General features: G+C 56.6%; 1 protein-coding gene across 5 annotated transcripts in view; it reads right to left on the bottom strand.

Annotated features, from left to right (window-relative positions):
* LOC134535708 (uncharacterized) overlaps window positions 1–20008 on the bottom strand; it is a 398944-nt gene that overhangs the window by 240342 nt on the left and 138594 nt on the right. For all 5 annotated transcript variants that reach the window (XM_063374911.1, XM_063374908.1, XM_063374910.1 and 2 more), the window contains exon 4: window positions 15070–15333. In XM_063374911.1, the coding sequence (XP_063230981.1) occupies window positions 15070–15333 (264 nt within the window). The remainder of the gene's footprint in view (window positions 1–15069; window positions 15334–20008) is intronic.

Here is a 20008-nt window from a genome sequence, read left to right as displayed (position 1 = left end):
CTCCTGGGGTCGACCAGGGCCAGCAGGATACTGGTGCGAGAGGGCAGCACCAACCGGGGCAGCAGAGAGGATATTACGCGCTGAGCCTCCTTGGGTCGACCAGAGGCAGCAGGATACTAGTGAGAGAGGGCAGCACTAACCAGGGCAGCAGAGTGGATATGAAGCGCTGAGCCTCCTGGGGTCGACCAGGGCCAGCAGGATACTAGTGAGAGAGGGCAGCACCAACCTAGGCAGCAGGGTGGATATGACGCGCTGAGCCTCCTGGGGTCGACCAGGGCCAGCAGGATACTAGTGCGAGAGGGCAGCACTAACCAGGGCAGCAGGGTGGATATGACGCGCTGATCCTCCTGAGGTCGACCAGGGGCAGCAGGATACTGGTGCGAGAGGGCAGCACTAACCTGGGCAGCAGGGTGGATATGATGCGCTGAGCTTCCTGGGGACGACCAGGGCCAGCAGGATACTAGTGAGAGAGGGCAGCACTAACCGGGGCAACAGGGTGGATATGACGTGCTGAACCTCCTGGGGACGACCAGGGGCAGCAGGATACTGGTGCGAGAGGGCAGCACTAACCTGGGCAGCAGGGTGGATATGATGCGCTGAGCTTCCTAGGGTCGACCAGGGCCACCAGGATACTAGTGCGAGAGGGCAGCACTAACCTGGGCAGCAGGGTGGATATGATGCGCTGAGCTTCCTGGGGACGACCAGGGCCAGCAGGATACTAGTGCGAGAGGGCAGCACTAACCTGGGCAGCAGGGTGGATATGATGCACTGAGCTTCCTGGGGACGACCAGGGCCAGCAGGATACTAGTGAGAGAGGGCAGCACTAACCGGGGCAGCAGGGTGGATATGACGTGCTGAACCTCCTAGAGTCGACCAGGGGCAGCAGGATACTGGTGCGAGAGGGCAGCACTAACCAGGGCAGCAGGGTGGATATGATGCGCTGATCCTCCTGGGGTCGACCAGGGGCAGCAGGATACTAGTGAGAGAGGGCAGCACCAACCTAGGCAGCAGGGTGGATATGACGCGCTGAGCCTCCTGGGGTCGACCAGGGCCACAAGGATACTGGTGCAAAAGGGCAGCACTAAACTGGGCAGCAGGGTGGATATGATGCGCTGAGCTTCCTGGGGACGACCAGGGCCAGCAAGATACTAGTGAGAGAGGGCAGCACTAACCGGGGCAGCAGGGTGGATATGACGTGCTGAACCTCCTAGAGTCGACCAGGGGCAGCAGGATACTGGTGCGAGAGGACAGCACTAACCGGGGCAGCAGGGTGGATATGACGTGCTGAGCCTCCTGGGGTCGACCAGGGCCACAAGGATACTGGTGCGAGAGGGCAGCACTAACCTGGGCAGCAGGGTGGATATGACGCGCTTAGCTTCCTGGGGTCGACCAGGACCAGCAGGATACTAGTTAGAGAGGGCAGCACTAACTGGGGAAGCAGGGTGGATATGATGCACTAAGCCTCCTAGGGTCGACCAGGGCCACCAGGATATTAGTGCGAGAGGGCAGCACTAACCGGGGCAGCAGGGTGGATATTACGCGCTGAGTCTCCTGGGGTCGACCAGGGCCAGCAGGATACTGGTGCGAGAGGGCAGCACCAACAGGGGCAGCAGGGAGGATATTACGCGCTGAGCCTCCTTGGGTCAAACAGAGGCAGCAGGATACTAGTGAGAGAGGGCAGCACCAACCTAGGCAGCAGGGTGGATATGACGCGCTGAGCCTCCTGGGGTCGACCAGGGCCAGCAGGATACTAGTGCGAGAGGGCAGCACGAACCAGGGCAGCAGGGTGGATATGACGCGCTGAGCCTCCTGGGGTCGACCAGGGGCAGCAGGATACTGGTGCGAGAGGGCAGCACTAACCAGGGCAGCAGGGTGGATATGATGCGCTGATCCTCCTGGGGTCGACCAGGGCCAGCAGGATACTAGTGCGAGATGGCAGCACTAACCAGGGCAGCAGGGTGGATATGACGCGCTGAGCCTCCTGGGGTCGACCAGGGGCAGCAGGATACTGGTGCGAGAGGGCAGCACTAACCAGGGCAGCAGGGTGGATATGACGCGCTGAGCCTCCTGGGGTCGACCAGGGGCAGCAGGATACTGGTGAGAGAGGGCAGCACTAACCTGGGCAGCAGGGTGGATATGATGCGCTGAGCTTCCTGGGGACGACCAGGGCCAGCAGGATACTAGTGAGAGAGGGCAGCACTAACCGGGGCAGCAGGGTGGATATGACGTGCTGAACCTCCTAGAGTCGACCAGGGCCAGGAGGATACTAGTGCGAGAGGGCAGCACCAACCGGGGCAGCAGGGAGGATATTACGCGCTGAGACTCCTGGGGTCGACCAGAGGCAGCAGGATACTAGTGAGAGAGGGCAGCACTAACCGGGGCAGCAGGGTGGGTTGGATGCGCTGAGCTTCCCGGGGTCGACCAGGGCTAGCAGGATACTAGTAAGTGGGCAGCACTAACCGGGGTAAAAGGGTGGATTTGATGCGCTGAGCTTCCCGGGGTCGACAAGGGCCAGCAGGATACTATTGCGAGGGCAGCACTAACCGGGGCAGCAGAGTAGATATGATGCGCTGAGCCTCCTGGGGTCGACCAGAGCCAGCAGGATACTAGTGAGAGAGGGCAGCACTAACCGGGGCAGCAGGGAGGATATGACGCGCTGAGCCTCCTGAAGTAAACCAGGGCCGGCAGGATACTTGTGCGAGAGGGCAGCACTAACTGGGGCAGCAGAGTGGATATGATGCGCTGAGCCTCCTTGGGTTTACCAGGGCCAGAAGGATACTAGTGAGAGAGGGCAGCACTAACCGGGGCAGCAGAGTGGATATGACGCGCTGAGCCTCCTGGGGTCGACCAGGGCCACCAGGATACTAGTGCGAGAGGGCAGCAACAACCAGGGCAGCAGGGTGGATAAAACGAGCTGATCGTCCTGGGGGCGACCAGAGCCAGCAGGATACTAGTGAGAGAGGGAAGCACTAACCGGGGCAGCAGGGTGGATATGACGCGCTGAGCCTCCTGGGGTCTACCAGAGCCAGAAGGATACTATTGCGAGGGCAGCACTAACCGGGGCAGCAGAGTAGATATGATGCGCTGAGCCTCCTTAGGTCGACCAGAGCCAGCAGGATACTAGTGAGAGAGGGAAGCACTAACCGGGGCAGCAGGGTGGATATGACGCGCTGAGCCTCCTGAAGTAAACCAGGGCCGGCAGGATACTTGTGCGAGAGGGCAGCAATAACTGGGGCAGCAGAGTGGATATGATGCGCTGAGCCTCCTGGGGTCGACCAGAGCCAGCAGGATACTAGTGAGAGAGGGAAGCACTAACCGAGGCAGCAGGGTGGATATGACGCGCTGAGCCTCCTGAAGTAAACCAGGGCCGGCAGGATACTTGTGCGAGAGGGCAGCACCAACCGGGGCAGCAGGGTGGATATGACGCCTGAGCCTCCTGGGGTCGACCAGAGCCAGAAGGATACTAGTGCGAGGAGACAGCACCAACCGGGGCAGCAGGGTGGATTTGACACACTGAGGCTCTTGGGGTCGACCAGGGCCAGCAGGATAGTAGTGCGAGAGGGCAGCACAAACCAGGGAGAGCAGGGTGGATATGACACGCTGAGCCTCCTGGGGTCGACCAGGGCCAGCAGGATACTAGTGCGAAAAGGCAGCACTAACCAGGGCAGCAGGGTGGATATGACGTGCTGAGCCTCCTGGGGTCGACCAGGCTCAGCAGGATACTGGTGCGAGAGAGCAGCACTAACCTGGGCAGCAGGGTGGATATGAGGCGCTGAGCTTCCTGGGGTCGACCAGGGCCAGCAGGATACTAGTTAGGGAGGGCAGCACTAACCAGGACAGCAGGGTGGATATGACGTGCTGAGCCTCCTGGGGTCGACCAGGGCCAGCAGGATACTAGTGAGATAGGGCAGCACCAACCTAGGCAGCAGGGTGGATATGACGCACTGAGCCTCCTAAGCTCAACCAGGGCCAGCAGGATACAAGTGCGAAAGGGCAGCACTAACCAGGGCAGCAGGGTGTATATGACATGGAGACTCCTGGGGTCGACCAGGCCCAGCTGTATACTAGTGCGAGAGGGCAGCACCAACCGGGGCAGCAGGGTGGATATGACGCGCTGAGCCTCCTAGGGTCGACCAGGGCCAGCAGGATACTAGTGCGAGAGGGCAGCACCAACCAGGGCAGCAGGGTGGATATGACACGCTGAGCCTCCTGGGGTCGACCAGGGCCAGCAGGATACTGGTGCGAGAGGGCAGCACTAACCAGGGCAGCAGGGTGGATATGACACGCTGAGCCTCCTGGGGTCGACCAGGGCCAGCAGGATACTGGTGCGAGAGGGCAGCACTAACCAGGGCAGCAGGGTGGATATGACGCGCTGAGCCTCCTGGGGTCGACCAGGGGCAGCAGGATACTGGTGAGAGAGGGCAGCACTAACCTGGGCAGCAGGGTGGATATGATGCGCTGAGCTTCCTGGGGACGACCAGGGCCAGCAGGATACTAGTGAGAGAGGGCAGCACTAACCGGGGCAGCAGGGTGGATATGACGTGCTGAACCTCCTAGAGTCGACCAGGGCCAGGAGGATACTAGTGCGAGAGGGCAGCACCAACCGGGGCAGCAGGGAGGATATTACGCGCTGAGACTCCTGGGGTCGACCAGAGGCAGCAGGATACTAGTGAGAGAGGGCAGCACTAACCGGGGCAGCGGGGTGGGTTGGATGCGCTGAGCTTCCCGGGGTCGACCAGGGCTAGCAGGATACTAGTAAGTGGGCAGCAATAACCGGGGTAAAAGGGTGGATTTGATGCGCTGAGCTTCCCGGGGTCGACAAGGGCCAGCAGGATACTATTGCGAGGGCAGCACTAACCGGGGCAGCAGAGTAGATATGATGCGCTGAGCCTCCTGGGGTCGACCAGAGCCAGCAGGATACTAGTGAGAGAGGGCAGCACTAACCGGGGCAGCAGGGAGAATATGACGCGCTGAGCCTCCTGAAGTAAACCAGGGCCGGCAGGATACTTGTGCGAGAGGGCAGCACTAACTGGGGCAGCAGAGTGGATATGATGCGCTGAGCCTCCTTGGGTTTACCAGGGCCAGAAGGATACTAGTGAGAGAGGGCAGCACTAACCGGGGCAGCAGAGTGGATATGACGCGCTGAGCCTCCTGGGGTCGACCAGGGCCACCAGGATACTAGTGCGAGAGGGCAGCAACAACCAGGGCAGCAGGGTGGATAAAACGAGCTGATCGTCCTGGGGTCGACCAGAGCCAGCAGGATACTAGTGAGAGAGGGAAGCACTAACCGGGGCAGCAGGGTGGATATGACGCGCTGAGCCTCCTGGGGTCTACCAGAGCCAGAAGGATACTATTGCGAGGGCAGCACTAACCGGGGCAGCAGAGTAGATATGATGCGCTGAGCCTCCTTAGGTCGACCAGAGCCAGCAGGATACTAGTGAGAGAGGGAAGCACTAACCGGGGCAGCAGGGTGGATATGACGCGCTGAGCTTCCTGAAGTAAACCAGGGCCGGCAGGATACTTGTGCGAGAGGGCAGCAATAACTGGGGCAGCAGAGTGGATATGATGCGCTGAGCCTCCTGGGGTCGACCAGAGCCAGCAGGATACTAGTGAGAGAGGGAAGCACTAACCGGGGCAGCAGGGTGGATATGACGCGCTGAGCCTCCTGAAGTAAACCAGGGCCGGCAGGATACTTGTGCGAGAGGGCAGCACCAACCGGGGCAGCAGGGTGGATATGACGCCTGAGCCTCCTGGGGTCGACCAGAGCCAGAAGGATACTAGTGCGAGGAGACAGCACCAACCGGGGAAGCAGGGTGGATATGACACACTGAGGCTCCTGGGGTCGACCAGGGCCAGCAGAATAGTAGTGCGAGAGGGCAGCACAAACCAGGGAGAGCAGGGTGGATATGACACGCTGAGCCTCCTGGGGTCGACCAGGGCCAGCAGGATACTAGTGCGAAAAGGCAGCACTAACCAGGGCAGCAGGGTGGATATGACGTGCTGAGCCTCCTGGGGTCGACCAGGGCCAGCAGGATACTGGTGCGAGAGAGCAGCACTAACCTGGGCAGCAGGGTGGATATGAGGCGCTGAGCTTCCTGGGGTCGACCAGGGCCAGCAGGATACTAGTTAGGGAGGGCAGCACTAACCAGGACAGCAGGGTGGATATGATGTGCTGAGCCTCCTGGGGTCGACCAGGGTCAGCAGGATACTAGTAAGAGAGGGCAGCACTAACCGGGGCAGCAGGGTGGGTATGATGCGCTGAGCTTCCTGGGGTCGACCAGGGCCAGCAGGATACTAGTGCGAGAGGGCAGCACTAACCGGGGCAGCAGGGTGGATATGACGTGCTGAAGCTCCTGGGGTCGACCAGGGCCAGCAGGATACTAGTGAGAGAGGGCAGCACTAACCAGGGCAGCAGGGTGGATATGACGTGCTGAGACTCCTGGGGTCGACCAGGGCCAGCAGGATACTAGTGAGATAGGGCAGCACCAACCTAGGCAGCAGGGTGGATATGACGCACTGAGCCTCCTAAGCTCAACCAGGGCCAGCAGGATACAAGTGCGAAAGGGCAGCACTAACCAGGGCAGCAGGGTGTATATGACATGGAGACTCCTGGGGTCGACCAGGGCCAGCAGTATACTAGTGCGAGAGGGCAGCACCAACCGGGGCAGCAGGGTGGATATGACGCGCTGAGCCTCCTAGGGTCGACCAGGGCCAGCAGGATACTAGTGCGAGAGGGCAGCACCAACCAGGGCAGCAGGGTGGATATGACACGCTGAGCCTCCTGGGGTCGACCAGGGCCAGCAGGATACTGGTGCGAGAGGGCAGCACTAACCTGGGCAGCAGGGTGGATATGAGGCGCTGAGCTTCCTGGGGTCCACAAGGGCCAGCAGGATACTAGTTAGGGAGGGCAGCACTAACCAGGACAGCAGGGTGGATATGACGTGCTGAGCCTCCTGGGGTCGACCAGGGTCAGCAGGATACTAGTAAGAGAGGGCAGCACTAACCAGGGCAGCAGGGTGGGTATGATGCGAGGAGCTTCCTGGGGTCGACCAGGGCCAGCAGGATACTAGTGCGAGAGAGCAGCACTAACCGGGGCAGCAGGGTGGATATGACGTGCTGAAGCTCCTGGGGTCGACCAGGGCCAGCAGGATACTAGTGAGAGAGGGCAGCACTAACCAGGGCAGCAGGGTGGATATGATGTGCTGAGACTCCTGGGGTCGACCAGGGCCAGCAGGATACTAGTGAGAGAGGGCAGCACCAACCTAGGCAGCAGGGTGGATATGAGGCACTGAGCCTCCTAAGCTCAACCAGGGCCAGCAGGATACAAGTGCGAAAGGGCAGCACTAACCAGGGCAGCAGGGTGTATATGACATGGAGACTCCTGGGGTCGACCAGGACCAGCAGTATAATAGTGCGAGAGGGCAGCACCAACCGGGGCAGCAGGGTGGATATGACGTGCTGAGCCTCCTAGGGTCGACCAGGGCCAGCAGGATACTAGTGCGAGAGGGCAGCACCAACCAGGGCAGCAGGGTGGATATGACACGCTGAGCCTCCTGGGGTCGACCAGGGCCAGCAGGATACTAGTGCGAGGGCAGCACTAACCGGGGCAGCAGGGTGGATATGATGCGCTAAACCTCCTGGGGTCGACCAAAGCCAGCAGGATACTAGTGAGAGAGGGCAACACTAACTGGGGCAGCAGGGTGGATATGATGCGCTGAGCCTCCTGGGGTAGACCAGAGCCCGCAGGATACTAGTGAGAGAGGGCAGCACCAACCAGGGCTGCATGGTGGATATGACGCGCTGATCCACCTGGGGTCGACCAGGGCCAGCAGGATACTAGTGAGAGAGGGCAGCACCAACCAGGGCAGCAGGGTGGATATGACGTGCTGAGCCTCCTAGGATCGACCAGGGCCAGCAGGATACTAGTGAGAGAGGGCAGCACTAGCTGGGGCAGCAGGGTGGATATGACGCGCTGAGCCTCCTGGGGTCGACCAAAGCCAGCAGGATACTAGTGAGAGAGGACAGCACCATCCAGGGCAGCAGGGTGGATATGACACACTGATCCACCTGGGGTCAACCAGAGCCAGCAGGATACTAGTGAGAGAGGGCAGCACCAACCAGGGCAGCAGGGTGGATATGACGTGCTGAAGCTCCTGGGGTCGTCCAGGGCCAGCAGGATACTAGTGAGAGAGGGCAGCACTAACCAGGGCAGCAGAGTAGATATGACGTGCTGAGCCTCCTGGGGTCGACCAGGGCAAGCAGGATACTAGTGCGAGAGGGCAGCACTAACCGGGGCAGCAGGGTGGATATGACGTGCTGAGCTTCCTGGGGTCGACCAGGGCCAGCAGGATACTAGTTAGAGAGGGCAGCACTAACCAGGACAGCAGGGTGGATATGACGTGCTGAGCCTCCTGGGGTAAACCAGGGTCAGCAGGATACTAGTAAGAGAGGGCAGCACTAACCGGGGCAGCAGGGTGGGTATGATGCGCTGAGCTTCCTGGGGTCGACCAGGGCCAGCAGGATACTAGTGCGAGGGCAGCACTAACCGGGGCAGCAGGGTGGATATGACGTGCTGAAGCTCCTGGGGTCGACCAGGGCCAGCAGGATACTAGTGAGAGAGGGCAGCACTAACCAGGGCAGCAGGGTGGATATGACGTGCTGAGACTCCTGGGGTCGACCAGGGCCAGCAGGATACTAGTGAGAGAGAGCAGCACCAACCTAGGCAGCAGGGTGGATATGACGCGCTGAGCCTCCTATGCTCAACCAGGGCCAGCAGGATACAAGTGCGAGAGGGCAGCACTAACCAGGGCAGCAGGGTGAATATGACATGGAGACTCCTGGGGTCGACCAGGGCCATCAGGATACTAGTGCGAGAGGGCAGCACCAACCGGGGCAGCAGGGTGGATATGACGCGCTGAGCCTCCTAGGATCGACCAGGGCCAGCAGGATACTAGTGCGAGAGGGCAGCACCAACCAGGGCAGCAGGGTGGATATGACACGCTGAGCCTCCTGGGGTCGACCAGGGCCAGCAGGATACTAGTGAGAGAGGGCAGCACTAACCAGTGCAGCAGGGTGGATATGACGTGCTGAGACTCCTGGGGTCGACCAGGGCCAGCAGGATACTAGTGAGAGAGGGCAGCACCAACCTAGGCAGCAGGCTGGATATGACGCGCTGAGCCTCCTATGCTCAACCAGGGCCAGCAGGATACAAGTGCGAGAGGGCAGCACTAACCAGGGCAGCAGGGTGAATATGACATGGAGACTCCTGGGGTCGACCAGGGCCATCAGGATACTAGTGCGAGAGGGCAGCACCAACCGGGGCAGCAGGGTGGATATGACGCACTGAGCCTCCTAGGGTCGACCAGGGCCAGCAGGATACTGGTGCGAGAGGGCAGCACTAACCAGGGCAGCAGGGTGGATATGACACGCTGAGCCTCCTGGGGTCGACCAGGGCCAGCAGGATACTAGTGCGAGGGCAGCACTAACCGGGGCAGCAGGGTGGATATGATGCGCAAAGCCTCCTGGGGTCGACCAAAGCCAGCAGGATACTAGTGAGAGAGGGCAGCACTAACCGGGGCAGCAGGGTGGATATGATGTGCTGAGCCTCCTGGGGTCGACCAGGGCCAGAAGGTTACTAGTGCGAGAGGGCAGCACCAACCGGGGCAGCAGGGTGGATATGACGCGCTGAGCCTCCTGGGGTCGACCAGGGCCAGCAGGATACTAGTGCGAAAGGGCAGCACCAACCGGGGCAGCAGGGTGGATACGACACGCTGAGCCTCCTGGGGTCGACAAAACGACAAGCCAGCAGGATACTAGTGAGAGAGGGCAGCACTAACCGGGGCAGCAAGGTGGTTATGACGCACTGAGCTTCACAGGGTCGACTCGGGCAAGCAGGATACTAGTGAGAGGGCAACACTAACCGGGGCAGCAGGGTGGATATGACGTGCTGAGCCTCCTGGTGTCGACCATTACCAGCAGGATACTAGTGACAGAAAGCAGCACTAACCGGGGCAGCAGGGTGGATATGATGTGCTGAAGCTCCTGGGGTCGTCCAGGGCCAGCAGGATACTAGTGAGAGAGGGCAGCACTAACCAGGGCTGCAGAGTAGATATGATGTGCTGAGCCTCCTGGGGTCGACCAGGGCAAGCAGGATACTAATGCGAGAGGGCAGCACCAACAAGGGCAGCAGAATGGATATGACGTGCTAAGCCTCCTGGGGTCGACCAGGGCCAGCAGGATACTAGTGCGAGAGGGCAGCACCAACCAGGGCAGCAGGGTGGATATGACACGCTGAGCCTCCTGGGGTCGACCAGGGCCAGCAGGATACTAGTGCGAGAGGGCAGCACCAACCAGGGCAGCAGGGTGGATATGACACGCTGAGCCTCCTGGGGTCGACCAGGGCCAGCAGGATACTAGTGCGAGGGCAGCACTAACCGGGGCCGCAGGGTGGATATGATGCGCTGAGCCTCCTGGGGTCGACCGGGGCCAGCAGGATACTAGTGAGAGAGGGAAGCACTTACCAGGGCAGGAGGGTGCATATGATGTGCTGTGACTCCTGGGGTCGACCAGGGCCAGCAGGATACTAGTGCGAGAGGGCAGCACCAACCGGGGCAGCAGGGTGGATATGACGCTCTAAGGCTCCTGGGGTCGACCAGAGCCAGCAGGATACTAGTGAGAGAGGGCATCACTAACTGGGGCAGCAGGGTGGATATAATGCGCTGAGTCTCCTGGGGTCGACCAGGGCCAGCAGGATACTAGTGAGAGAGGGCAGCACTAACTGGGGCAGCAGGGTGGATATGATGCGCTGGGCCTCCTGTTGTCGACCAGGGCAAGCAGAATACTAGTGAGAGAGAGCAGCACCAACCAGGGCAGCAGGGTGGATATGACACGCTGATCCTCCTGGGGTCGACCAGGGCCAGCAGGATACTAGTGAGAGAGGGCAGCACTAGCTGGGGCAGCAGGGTGGATATGACACACTGATCCACCTGGGGTCGACCAGAGCCAGCAGGTTACTAGTGAGAGAGGGCAGCACTAACCGGGGCAGTAGGGAGAATATCACGCGCTGATCCTCCTGAGGTCGACCAGGGCCAGCAGGATACTAGTGCGAGAGGTCAGCACTAACCGGGGCAGCAGGGTGGATATGATGTGCTGAGCCTATCGGGGTCGACCAGTCCAGCAGTATACTAGTGCAAAAGGGCAGCACTAACCAGAAAGAAGGATGGATATGATGCGCTGAGTCTCCTGGGGTCGACCAGGGCCAGCAGGATACTAGTGAGAGAGGGCAGCACTAACCGGGGCAGCAGGGTGAATATGACGTGCTGATCATCCTAGGGTGACCAGGGCCACCAGGATACTAGTGCGAGAGGGCAGCACTAACTGGGGCAGCAGGGTGGATATGATGCGCTGGGCCTCCTGTTGTCGACCAGAGCCAGCAGGATACTAGTGAGAGAGGGCATCACTAACTGGGGCAGCAGGGTGGATATGACACACTGATCCACCTGGGGTCGACCAGAGCCAGCAGGTTACTAGTGAGAGAGGGCAGCACTAACCGGGGCAGTAGGGAGAATATCACGCGCTGATCCTCCTGAGGTCGACCAGGGCCAGCAGGATACTAGTGCGAGAGGGCAGCACTTACCGAGGCAGCAGGGTAAATATGACGCGCTGAGCCTCCTGGGGTCGACCAGGGTCAGCAGGATACTAGTAAGAGAGGGCAGCACTAACCAGGGCAGCAGGGTGGATATGACGCGCTGAGCCTCCTAGGGTCGACCAGGGCCAGCAGGATACTAGTGCGAGAGGGCAGCACCAACCAGGGCAGCAGGGTGGATATGACACGCTGAGCCTCCTGGGGTCGACCAGGGCCAGCAGGATACTAGTGCGAGGGCAGCACTAACCGGGGCAGCAGGGTGGATATGAAGCGCTGAGCCTCCTGGGGTCGACCGGGGCCAGCAGGATACTAGTGAGAGAGGGAAGCACTTACCAGGGCAGGAGGGTGCATATGATGTGCTGTGACTCCTGGGGTCGACCAGGGCCAGCAGGATACTAGTGCGAGAGGGCAGCACCAACCGGGGCAGCAGGGTGGATATGACGCTCTAAGGCTCCTGGGGTCGACCAGAGCCAGCAGGATACTAGTGAGAGAGGGCATCACTAACTGGGGCAGCAGGGTGGATATAATGCGCTGAGTCTCCTGGGGTCGACCAGGGCCAGCAGGATACTAGTGAGAGAGGGCAGCACTAACTGGGGCAGCAGGGTGGATATGATGCGCTGGGCCTCCTGTTGTCGACCAGGGCAAGCAGAATACTAGTGAGAGAGAGCAGCACCAACCAGGGCAGCAGGGTGGATATGACACGCTGATCCTCCTGGGGTCGACCAGGGCCAGCAGGATACTAGTGAGAGAGGGCAGCACTAGCTGGGGCAGCAGGGTGGATATGACACACTGATCCACCTGGGGTCGACCAGAGCCAGCAGGTTACTAGTGAGAGAGGGCAGCACTAACCGGGGCAGTAGGGAGAATATCACGCGCTGATCCTCCTGAGGTCGACCAGGGCCAGCAGGATACTAGTGCGAGAGGTCAGCACTAACCGGGGCAGCAGGGTGGATATGATGTGCTGAGCCTATCGGGGTCGACCAGTCCAGCAGTATACTAGTGCAAAAGGGCAGCACTAACCAGAAAGAAGGATGGATATGATGCGCTGAGTCTCCTGGGGTCGACCAGGGCCAGCAGGATACTAGTGAGAGAGGGCAGCACTAACCGGGGCAGCAGGGTGAATATGACGTGCTGATCATCCTAGGGTGACCAGGGCCACCAGGATACTAGTGCGAGAGGGCAGCACTAACTGGGGCAGCAGGGTGGATATGATGCGCTGGGCCTCCTGTTGTCGACCAGGGCAAGCAGGATACTGGTGCGAGAGGGCAGCACTAACTGGGGCAGAAGGGTGGATATGATGCGCTGAGTCTCTTGGGGTCGACCAGGGCCAGCTGTATACTAGTGCGAGAGGGCAGCACTAACCGGGGCAGAAGGGTGGATATGATGCGCTGAGTCTCCTGGGGTCGACCAGGGCCAGAAGGATACTAGTGCGAGAGGGCAGCACTTACCGAGGCAGCAGGGTGGATATGACGTGCTGAGCCTCCTGGGGTCGACCAGGACCAGCAGGATACTAGTAAGAGAGGGCAGCACTAACCAGGGCAGCAGGGTGGATATGACGCGCTGAGCCTCCGGGGACGATCAGGGCGAGAAGGATACTAGTGAGAGAGGGCAGCACCAACCAGGGCAGCAGGGTGGATATGACACGCTGATCCTCCTGCGGTCGACCAGGGCCAGCAGGATACTAGTGAGAGAGGGCAGCACTAGCTGGGGCAGCAGGGTGGATATGACGCGCTGAGCCTCCTGGGGTCGACCAGAGCCAGCAGGATACTAGTGCGAGAGGACAGCACCAACCAGGGCAGCAGGGTGGATATGACACACTGATCCACCTGGGGTCGACCAGGGCCAGCAGGATACTAGTGCGAGAGGGCAGCACCATCCAGGGCAGCAGGGTGGATATGACGCGCTGAGCCTCCTGGGGTCGACCAGAGCCAGCAGGATACTAGTGAGAGAGGACAGCACCAACCAGGGCAGCAGGGTGGATATGACACACTGATCCACCTGGGGTCGACCAGAGCCAGCAGGATACTAGTGAGAGAGGGCAGCACCAACCAGGGCAGCAGAGTGGATATGACGCGCTGAGCCTCCTAGGGTCGACCAGGGCCAGCAGGATACTAGTGCGAGAGGGCAGCACTAACCGGGGCAGTAGGGAGAATATCACTTGCTGATCCTCCTGAGGTCGACCAGGGCCAGCAGGATACTAGTGCGAGAGGTCAGCACTAACCGGGGCAGCAGGGTGGATATGATGTGCTGAGCCTACTGGGGTCGACCAGGGCCACCAGGATACTAGTGCGAGAGGGCAGCACTAACCGGGGCAGCAGGGTGGATATGACGTGCTGATCATCCTGGGGTCGAACAGGGCCAACAGGATACTAGTGCGAGAGGGCAGCTCTAACCGGGGCAGAAGGGTGGATATGATGCGCTGAGTCATCTGGGGTCGACCAGGGCCACCAGGATACTAGTGCGAGAGGGCAGCTCTAACCGGGGCAGCAGGGTGGATATGACGTGCTGATCATCCTGGGGTCGAACAGGGCCAACAGGATACTAGTGCGAGAGGGCAGCTCTAACCGGGGCAGCAGGGTGGATATGACGTGCTGATCATCCTGGGGTCGAACAGGGCCAACAGGATACTAGTGCGAGAGGGCAGCTCTAACCGGGGCAGAAGGGTGGATATGATGCGCTGAGTCATCTGGGGTCGACCAGGGCCACCAGGATACTAGTGCGAGAGGGCAGCACTAATCGGGGCAGCAGGGTGGATATGACGTGCTGATCATCCTGGGGTCGAACAGGGCCAACAGGATACTAGTGCGAGAGGGCAGCCCTAACCGGGGCAGAAGGGTGGATATGATGCGCTGAGTCATCTGGGGTCGACCAGGGCCACCAGGATACTAGTGCGAGAGGGCAGCACTAACCAGGGCAGCAGGGTGGATATGACGCGCTGAGCCTCCTGGGGTCGACCAGGGCCATCAGGATACTAGTACCAGAGGGCAGCACTAACCGGGGCATCAGTGTGGATATGACGTGCTGATCCCGCTGGGGTCGACCAGGGCCAGCAGGATACTAGTGCGAGAGGGCATCACTAACCAGGGCAGCAGGGTGGATATGACGTGCTGAGCCTCCTGGGGTCGACCAGGGCCAGCAGGATACTAGTGCGCGAGGGCAGCACTAACCTGGGCAGCAGGGTGGATATGACGCGCTGAGCCTCCTTGGGTCGACCAGAGCCAGCAGGATACTAGTGCGAGAGGGCAGCATTAACCAGGGCAGCAGGGTGGATATGACGCGCTGAGCCTAATGGGGTCGACCAGAGCCAGCAGGATACTAGTGCGAGAGGGCAGCACTAACCAGGGCAGCAGGGTGGATATGACGCGCTGAGCCTCCTGGGGTCGACCAGAGCCAGCAGGATACTAGTGCGCGAGGGCAGCAATAACCTGGGCAGCAGGGTGGATATGACGCGCTGGGCCTCCTCGGGCGGCGGAGGGCAGTCGACCGGGGCCAGCGGCGGCAGGGGCTCGGGCAGTTCCTCGTCCGGCGAGCACTTGGACCGACGACCGTTCATGCTCATGTAGCCGTCGTCCTCCGACTGGTGTCCCAGCGTGGGGCTGTCGTGCTGCTGCACGTTGCCGTTCTCCAGGTCGTCGAACTCCGACAGCACGCGGTCCAGCAGCTCCAGGGAGCGCTGCACCTCGTCACCCCTGCAGCACAAGAGGGCCGGCCTCAGTGAGGTAGTGCTCCTTGCTCCACCACGTCGCTTTTTTAGGGTTTACCATCATATAAGCTTCAACTATAGTTCAAAACTGGGCCTACCAGATTGCTTCATGACATAAAATTAGCCTGTGTGATACTCACTGTAAGTATTCATACTACAACTACACTTACAAGGCTAGGAGATTCCCTGTACTAGAAAAAAACATGATTCTTCCAAAAACCATTGAGAATCATATACAAATTCTGAAAGTTACAATGTAATTTCAAACCGATTTTCAACAAGAAAGGTTTTTCAAATATGGCAGACGAAGCTGAGTATGTCCATCTAGAAACTTAGATAGCAATTTACATGTCAAACCTTAAACTGAATAGTATAATGTAACCAGTCCAACTGTTTACAGTTATATAATTATTATTTTTATTATTATTGTAACATTAATTGTATATTCCATGAGCGAATATTATGTATTTAATTATTTTATTGTAAAGAGGACAACCAACGTATAACAGATATAACACATCTTATTGCCATAGACAACACACTTTTAACTTCAGGGTCTTCTAAGAATTATTCTTTGGAAACTTTATTCATTTGGTCTTAGTTAGATTCTCTCACACTCTAACATCCAAGTTTTTATTTCACTATGCAGCTTATTGTGTTTGCTGATAGCTATAGCTCCTTGGTTGCTAGGGACTGAAAGTAAATAGTTATCAGGAAGAAGAGAGTGACGCCATCGCCATCTTGCAGCGGGAAGACGTTTCTCGGGCTGGGGCGAACCAAAGCCTTGGTTGCCGCCCGAGAAATAGAAGATTCGTGTCATCCGCGATCGCGTACTACTTAGAATTCTCCGCTCTACGAGTTGACAGAATGGTATCTGGACTAAATAAGTCCTAGATAGGGAGTATCGGCGACATCGAGTGCCAACTTCCGCGTCGGTCCCGTTTTCGTCCCGTAGTGGTTCCAGACATCTGAGGGCAGCGCCAGCTGCGATCGGCCACGACGATTGGTGAGACCGATCCAGATTAAACCAGACTTTCTAGGATGAGAGGGAAGTCGAGTCTTCAGCCAGATGCCAGGCTACCTCAGAGCTTCTGTAGTTCGCCAATTACAGCTTACAGCATCCAGTGTTCCAGTGTAGCAGCAGACCACCTGGAGGTCCTGTGAAGAGAGCCTCAAGCCTCCGACAACGTACTATAGCTAGACACGGCATGATATTCAATGTGTTCCAGTGACGTCATTTGCATCTAATTACCGACACCTAGGTTTGACACCTTGGTTGTTCTCGCTTAATCACATGTTAAACGTAACTTCACACCCATATTCAAGAACCCATTAAAATCATATGTTTTTCAGTTATTATTATTTCATTTATATGCAAATTACACTATTCACACCACACTACTAAATTTCCTTTTTATAATTACTCTCTGGACAGTAACACAGGGCAGTGACGTGCTAGCTGGTCTATCAGTCTGGGCAGACCATCCATTAGCAGCGTTCCTGGTATTTACTGCGACGAGGGTAGGCGCCAAGAACCCCATGAGAACACACCAATAATTAGAGAGAGTTGAATACCATATAATACAGAGCAAGGAGGTTTTATTACAGTGGCTACCACAACTAGGTGCCAGCATAAAGGATTTAACTTCAGTGGCGATCCAACTTAGGGGCTTCGACGAGGGTCGACACACACTGGACGAGCTACATAAAGCGTTTTTGTGTAGTTTGCTGTAGCGTAGCATATCAGTACGTCGGAAGCATTACAAGATGGCCGACGAAGGTATGTATTTCCTGAGGCACAAAAAGACCAGCTCTGACAAGGAGGAAACGTCAGTCGAGGGCCAGAAAGAAATGCTAGGCTGTGTTGAAAGCGAAAACAAAGAGAACACAACCAACACTAAGCATTGAGGCAGGTCAGGAAATTAGCTTTGCTCCCGAACCCACGCGCATAGAGGAAAGTAACGCTTCCGAACCAGTTGTGCAGGCAGCTAAAGAAAACTCGAATAATATTTCCATGGTGGATTTGATGAGAGCCTTGAATGTGGTTACTATACAAATTAATACTGCGTTAGAATCCCAGCGTATGGAAGTAACCGAACAAAACAAATTACAGTCGGAAAGACTAACTAACGAGATGGCTAGGCAGAGGTCCGAAGCGGCGGAACAGGCAAAAACATTATCTGACGAGATGGCTAGGCAGATTAATAATGTGTTAGAATGCCAGCGTACCGAAGCGGCGGAACAGTCTAAAAATTTGTCTCAAGAGTTAGCGCGACATCACTTTGAATTGATAGACAAAGTAGAAGCTAAAATTGGTGACGTAACCAGACAACTAGCGACACAAATTCGCGACACGCAGGAGGAAGTTCATAACATTCGTGAAACGGTAATGAACAGATTTGAGGAAATTGACGCGCAAGTAACCGAGTTACAGCAACACGTAATTAACACAGAAACTACGTGCATAGAGGTCGCAAAACGTGCTGCAGAGGAACAGTTCAACCATTACGTTCAGCTTAGCAAAACACAATTCGCGAACGTAAATACCGCGCTACAACGACATGAAGCGAGTAGTGCAGACGACATTCGAACCGTGAACAGAAAACTGATCCAGCTCGAGAACTGCGTGCAACATTTGTCATTGTCTGGAGCGGCAGCGCATACTCAGATAAACGTTGACACAACGAGCGCGTCTGCGGCGGAAACGATGACGTCAGCACAGCGAGACCCATCCGCGTCGTCACACCAGGCTACGCCTACTTACCGTTCACAAGACGTGATTACTAACACTGCGACCGGACAACAAGTAATATTAGTGGATACAGCAGCCTTAAATCACCCTGCTAGGCATTGGTCAGATGAAATGCCTGTATTTTCCTCAAAAACTACGGAAAATCCACGTAAATTTATAAAATTATTTGAAGAATACGCGGAGAGATTTAATCTATCGGACACAGAAAAATTGAGGTGTTTGAACAACTGCTTGAAGAGTACCGCGTATTATTGGTGGGAAGTTCACCAAACTTCCATATCGTCATTTGTATAGTTTAAAGCAGCTTTCCTACAACAACACTGGAGCTTAAAAATTCAGGGGAATTTACGCGCTCAGTTACACGGCGAAAAATACGATCCTAAGAAAAACAAAATGCTCGAGGCTCATTTAAGCGACATGTTCGAGCGTACCCGCTATCTAGACGTTGTCATGAGCGACGATGAATTCGTGGCAATGATTCTAGGCCAACTTCCGATGCGCTACCAATTACATCTCACAGGTAGAAGCTTTGACGGGATAGCAGATTTCAGGGAACAGCTACTCGCGTACGACAGGCTCGATGGTCAGAATAGAAATATCCAGCGAGAGGAATCTGAAAAATCACCGGTAAACAGACAACCACCGCTGTATCAGCCTTGGAATCAGCGGCGTAATGAAAATTATCCAGACAACAACCAACGTAAACAGCCGCACGTGAACAGTCTAATTTGGGTCAAGAATAAGCCGGCCCATAGACGAAACACTTGGTATTCAGGCCGGAACAACAACTATGTTTACCATAGAGGTTCGAAGTCACGCGAGTTTGAACGCTCAAAACACAACCGCTCGTGGCGTAACAGCGAGGAAAGCGGAGAATACAGACGCGGAGGAATTATTTATGATTCAACGCCTAGGCGAGAAGGCAGGGGCGAACCGTCTAGAACCCCGCCTACCTCACCGAGACGGCCACCCAGGTCGCCGCGCTATAAGGACGACAGACATTCGCCCAAATATTCGAGTAAAAACTACGACAACTCGAAACATTATTACGAAAATCGAGGAGAGGCGAAGTCATCCGGTAGTCCGCGGAACCGACAGCCACACAAAACAAACTCCCCTAGCAAGTTATCGGTTAACCAACTGAGAAGTGAAGCCGCCGGTAATGAAGCTATTCAATTCTCACAAAATACATTCCAGAATCAACCTTCATCTTCATCACAGTACGCAGGGTATTTTGCGAGACAAGAACCCGTCAATCCTATCACCTACTATGCAAATCCACAAGGCATAGAACCGATACTGGCTAAGTCTACATCCAGTACTATGACTTTTACTGCCGGTAATCGACATGATTAACACCCCATGAGATTATTACTGCGGAACGATCAGAGGCGTTACCGATTACCATATTACCCGACCACGATAAAGACACGAAAGAACAAGAATCGATAAGCGAAGATATGAGGGAACAAATAGAGAAGTTTGTTACAGCTCGTCTACATCTAGCTGCAGAACGTCGAAGTAAGCTACAGAAGCCGAAACGAATAACGAAGTTAAATATAGGAGACCTAGTGCTTAAACGAACTAATCCTGTTAGTGACATGTGGAAACAGGTGACGAAGAAGTTGTTTTTATTATACGAAGGACCATTTCAAGTTTGTGAACGAATAAATGAGAACTGTTACACTCTCAAGGAAACTGACAGTGACAAGGTCATCGGAAGATTTAATTTAACACAGCTAAGGCTTTATAAGCAACCTAAGACTTAGATACGCTGATCTATAACGTATATGTAAGAGATGATGTTTGGTCAAGTCATCAGTGACATTCGACATGAAGTAGATTTATTGTTTGGCTTTAATTAATGTTTATCCCAACAGTAAGGGAGCACTATGTTGCATCGCTAAAA

Source organism: Bacillus rossius, chromosome 10, assembly GCF_032445375.1.
Source record: "Bacillus rossius redtenbacheri isolate Brsri chromosome 10, Brsri_v3, whole genome shotgun sequence".
Lineage (NCBI taxonomy): Eukaryota > Metazoa > Arthropoda > Insecta > Phasmatodea > Bacillidae > Bacillus > Bacillus rossius.
Note: the sequence above shows the minus strand (reverse complement) of the source record. Positions and strands in the feature narration are given on the sequence as shown.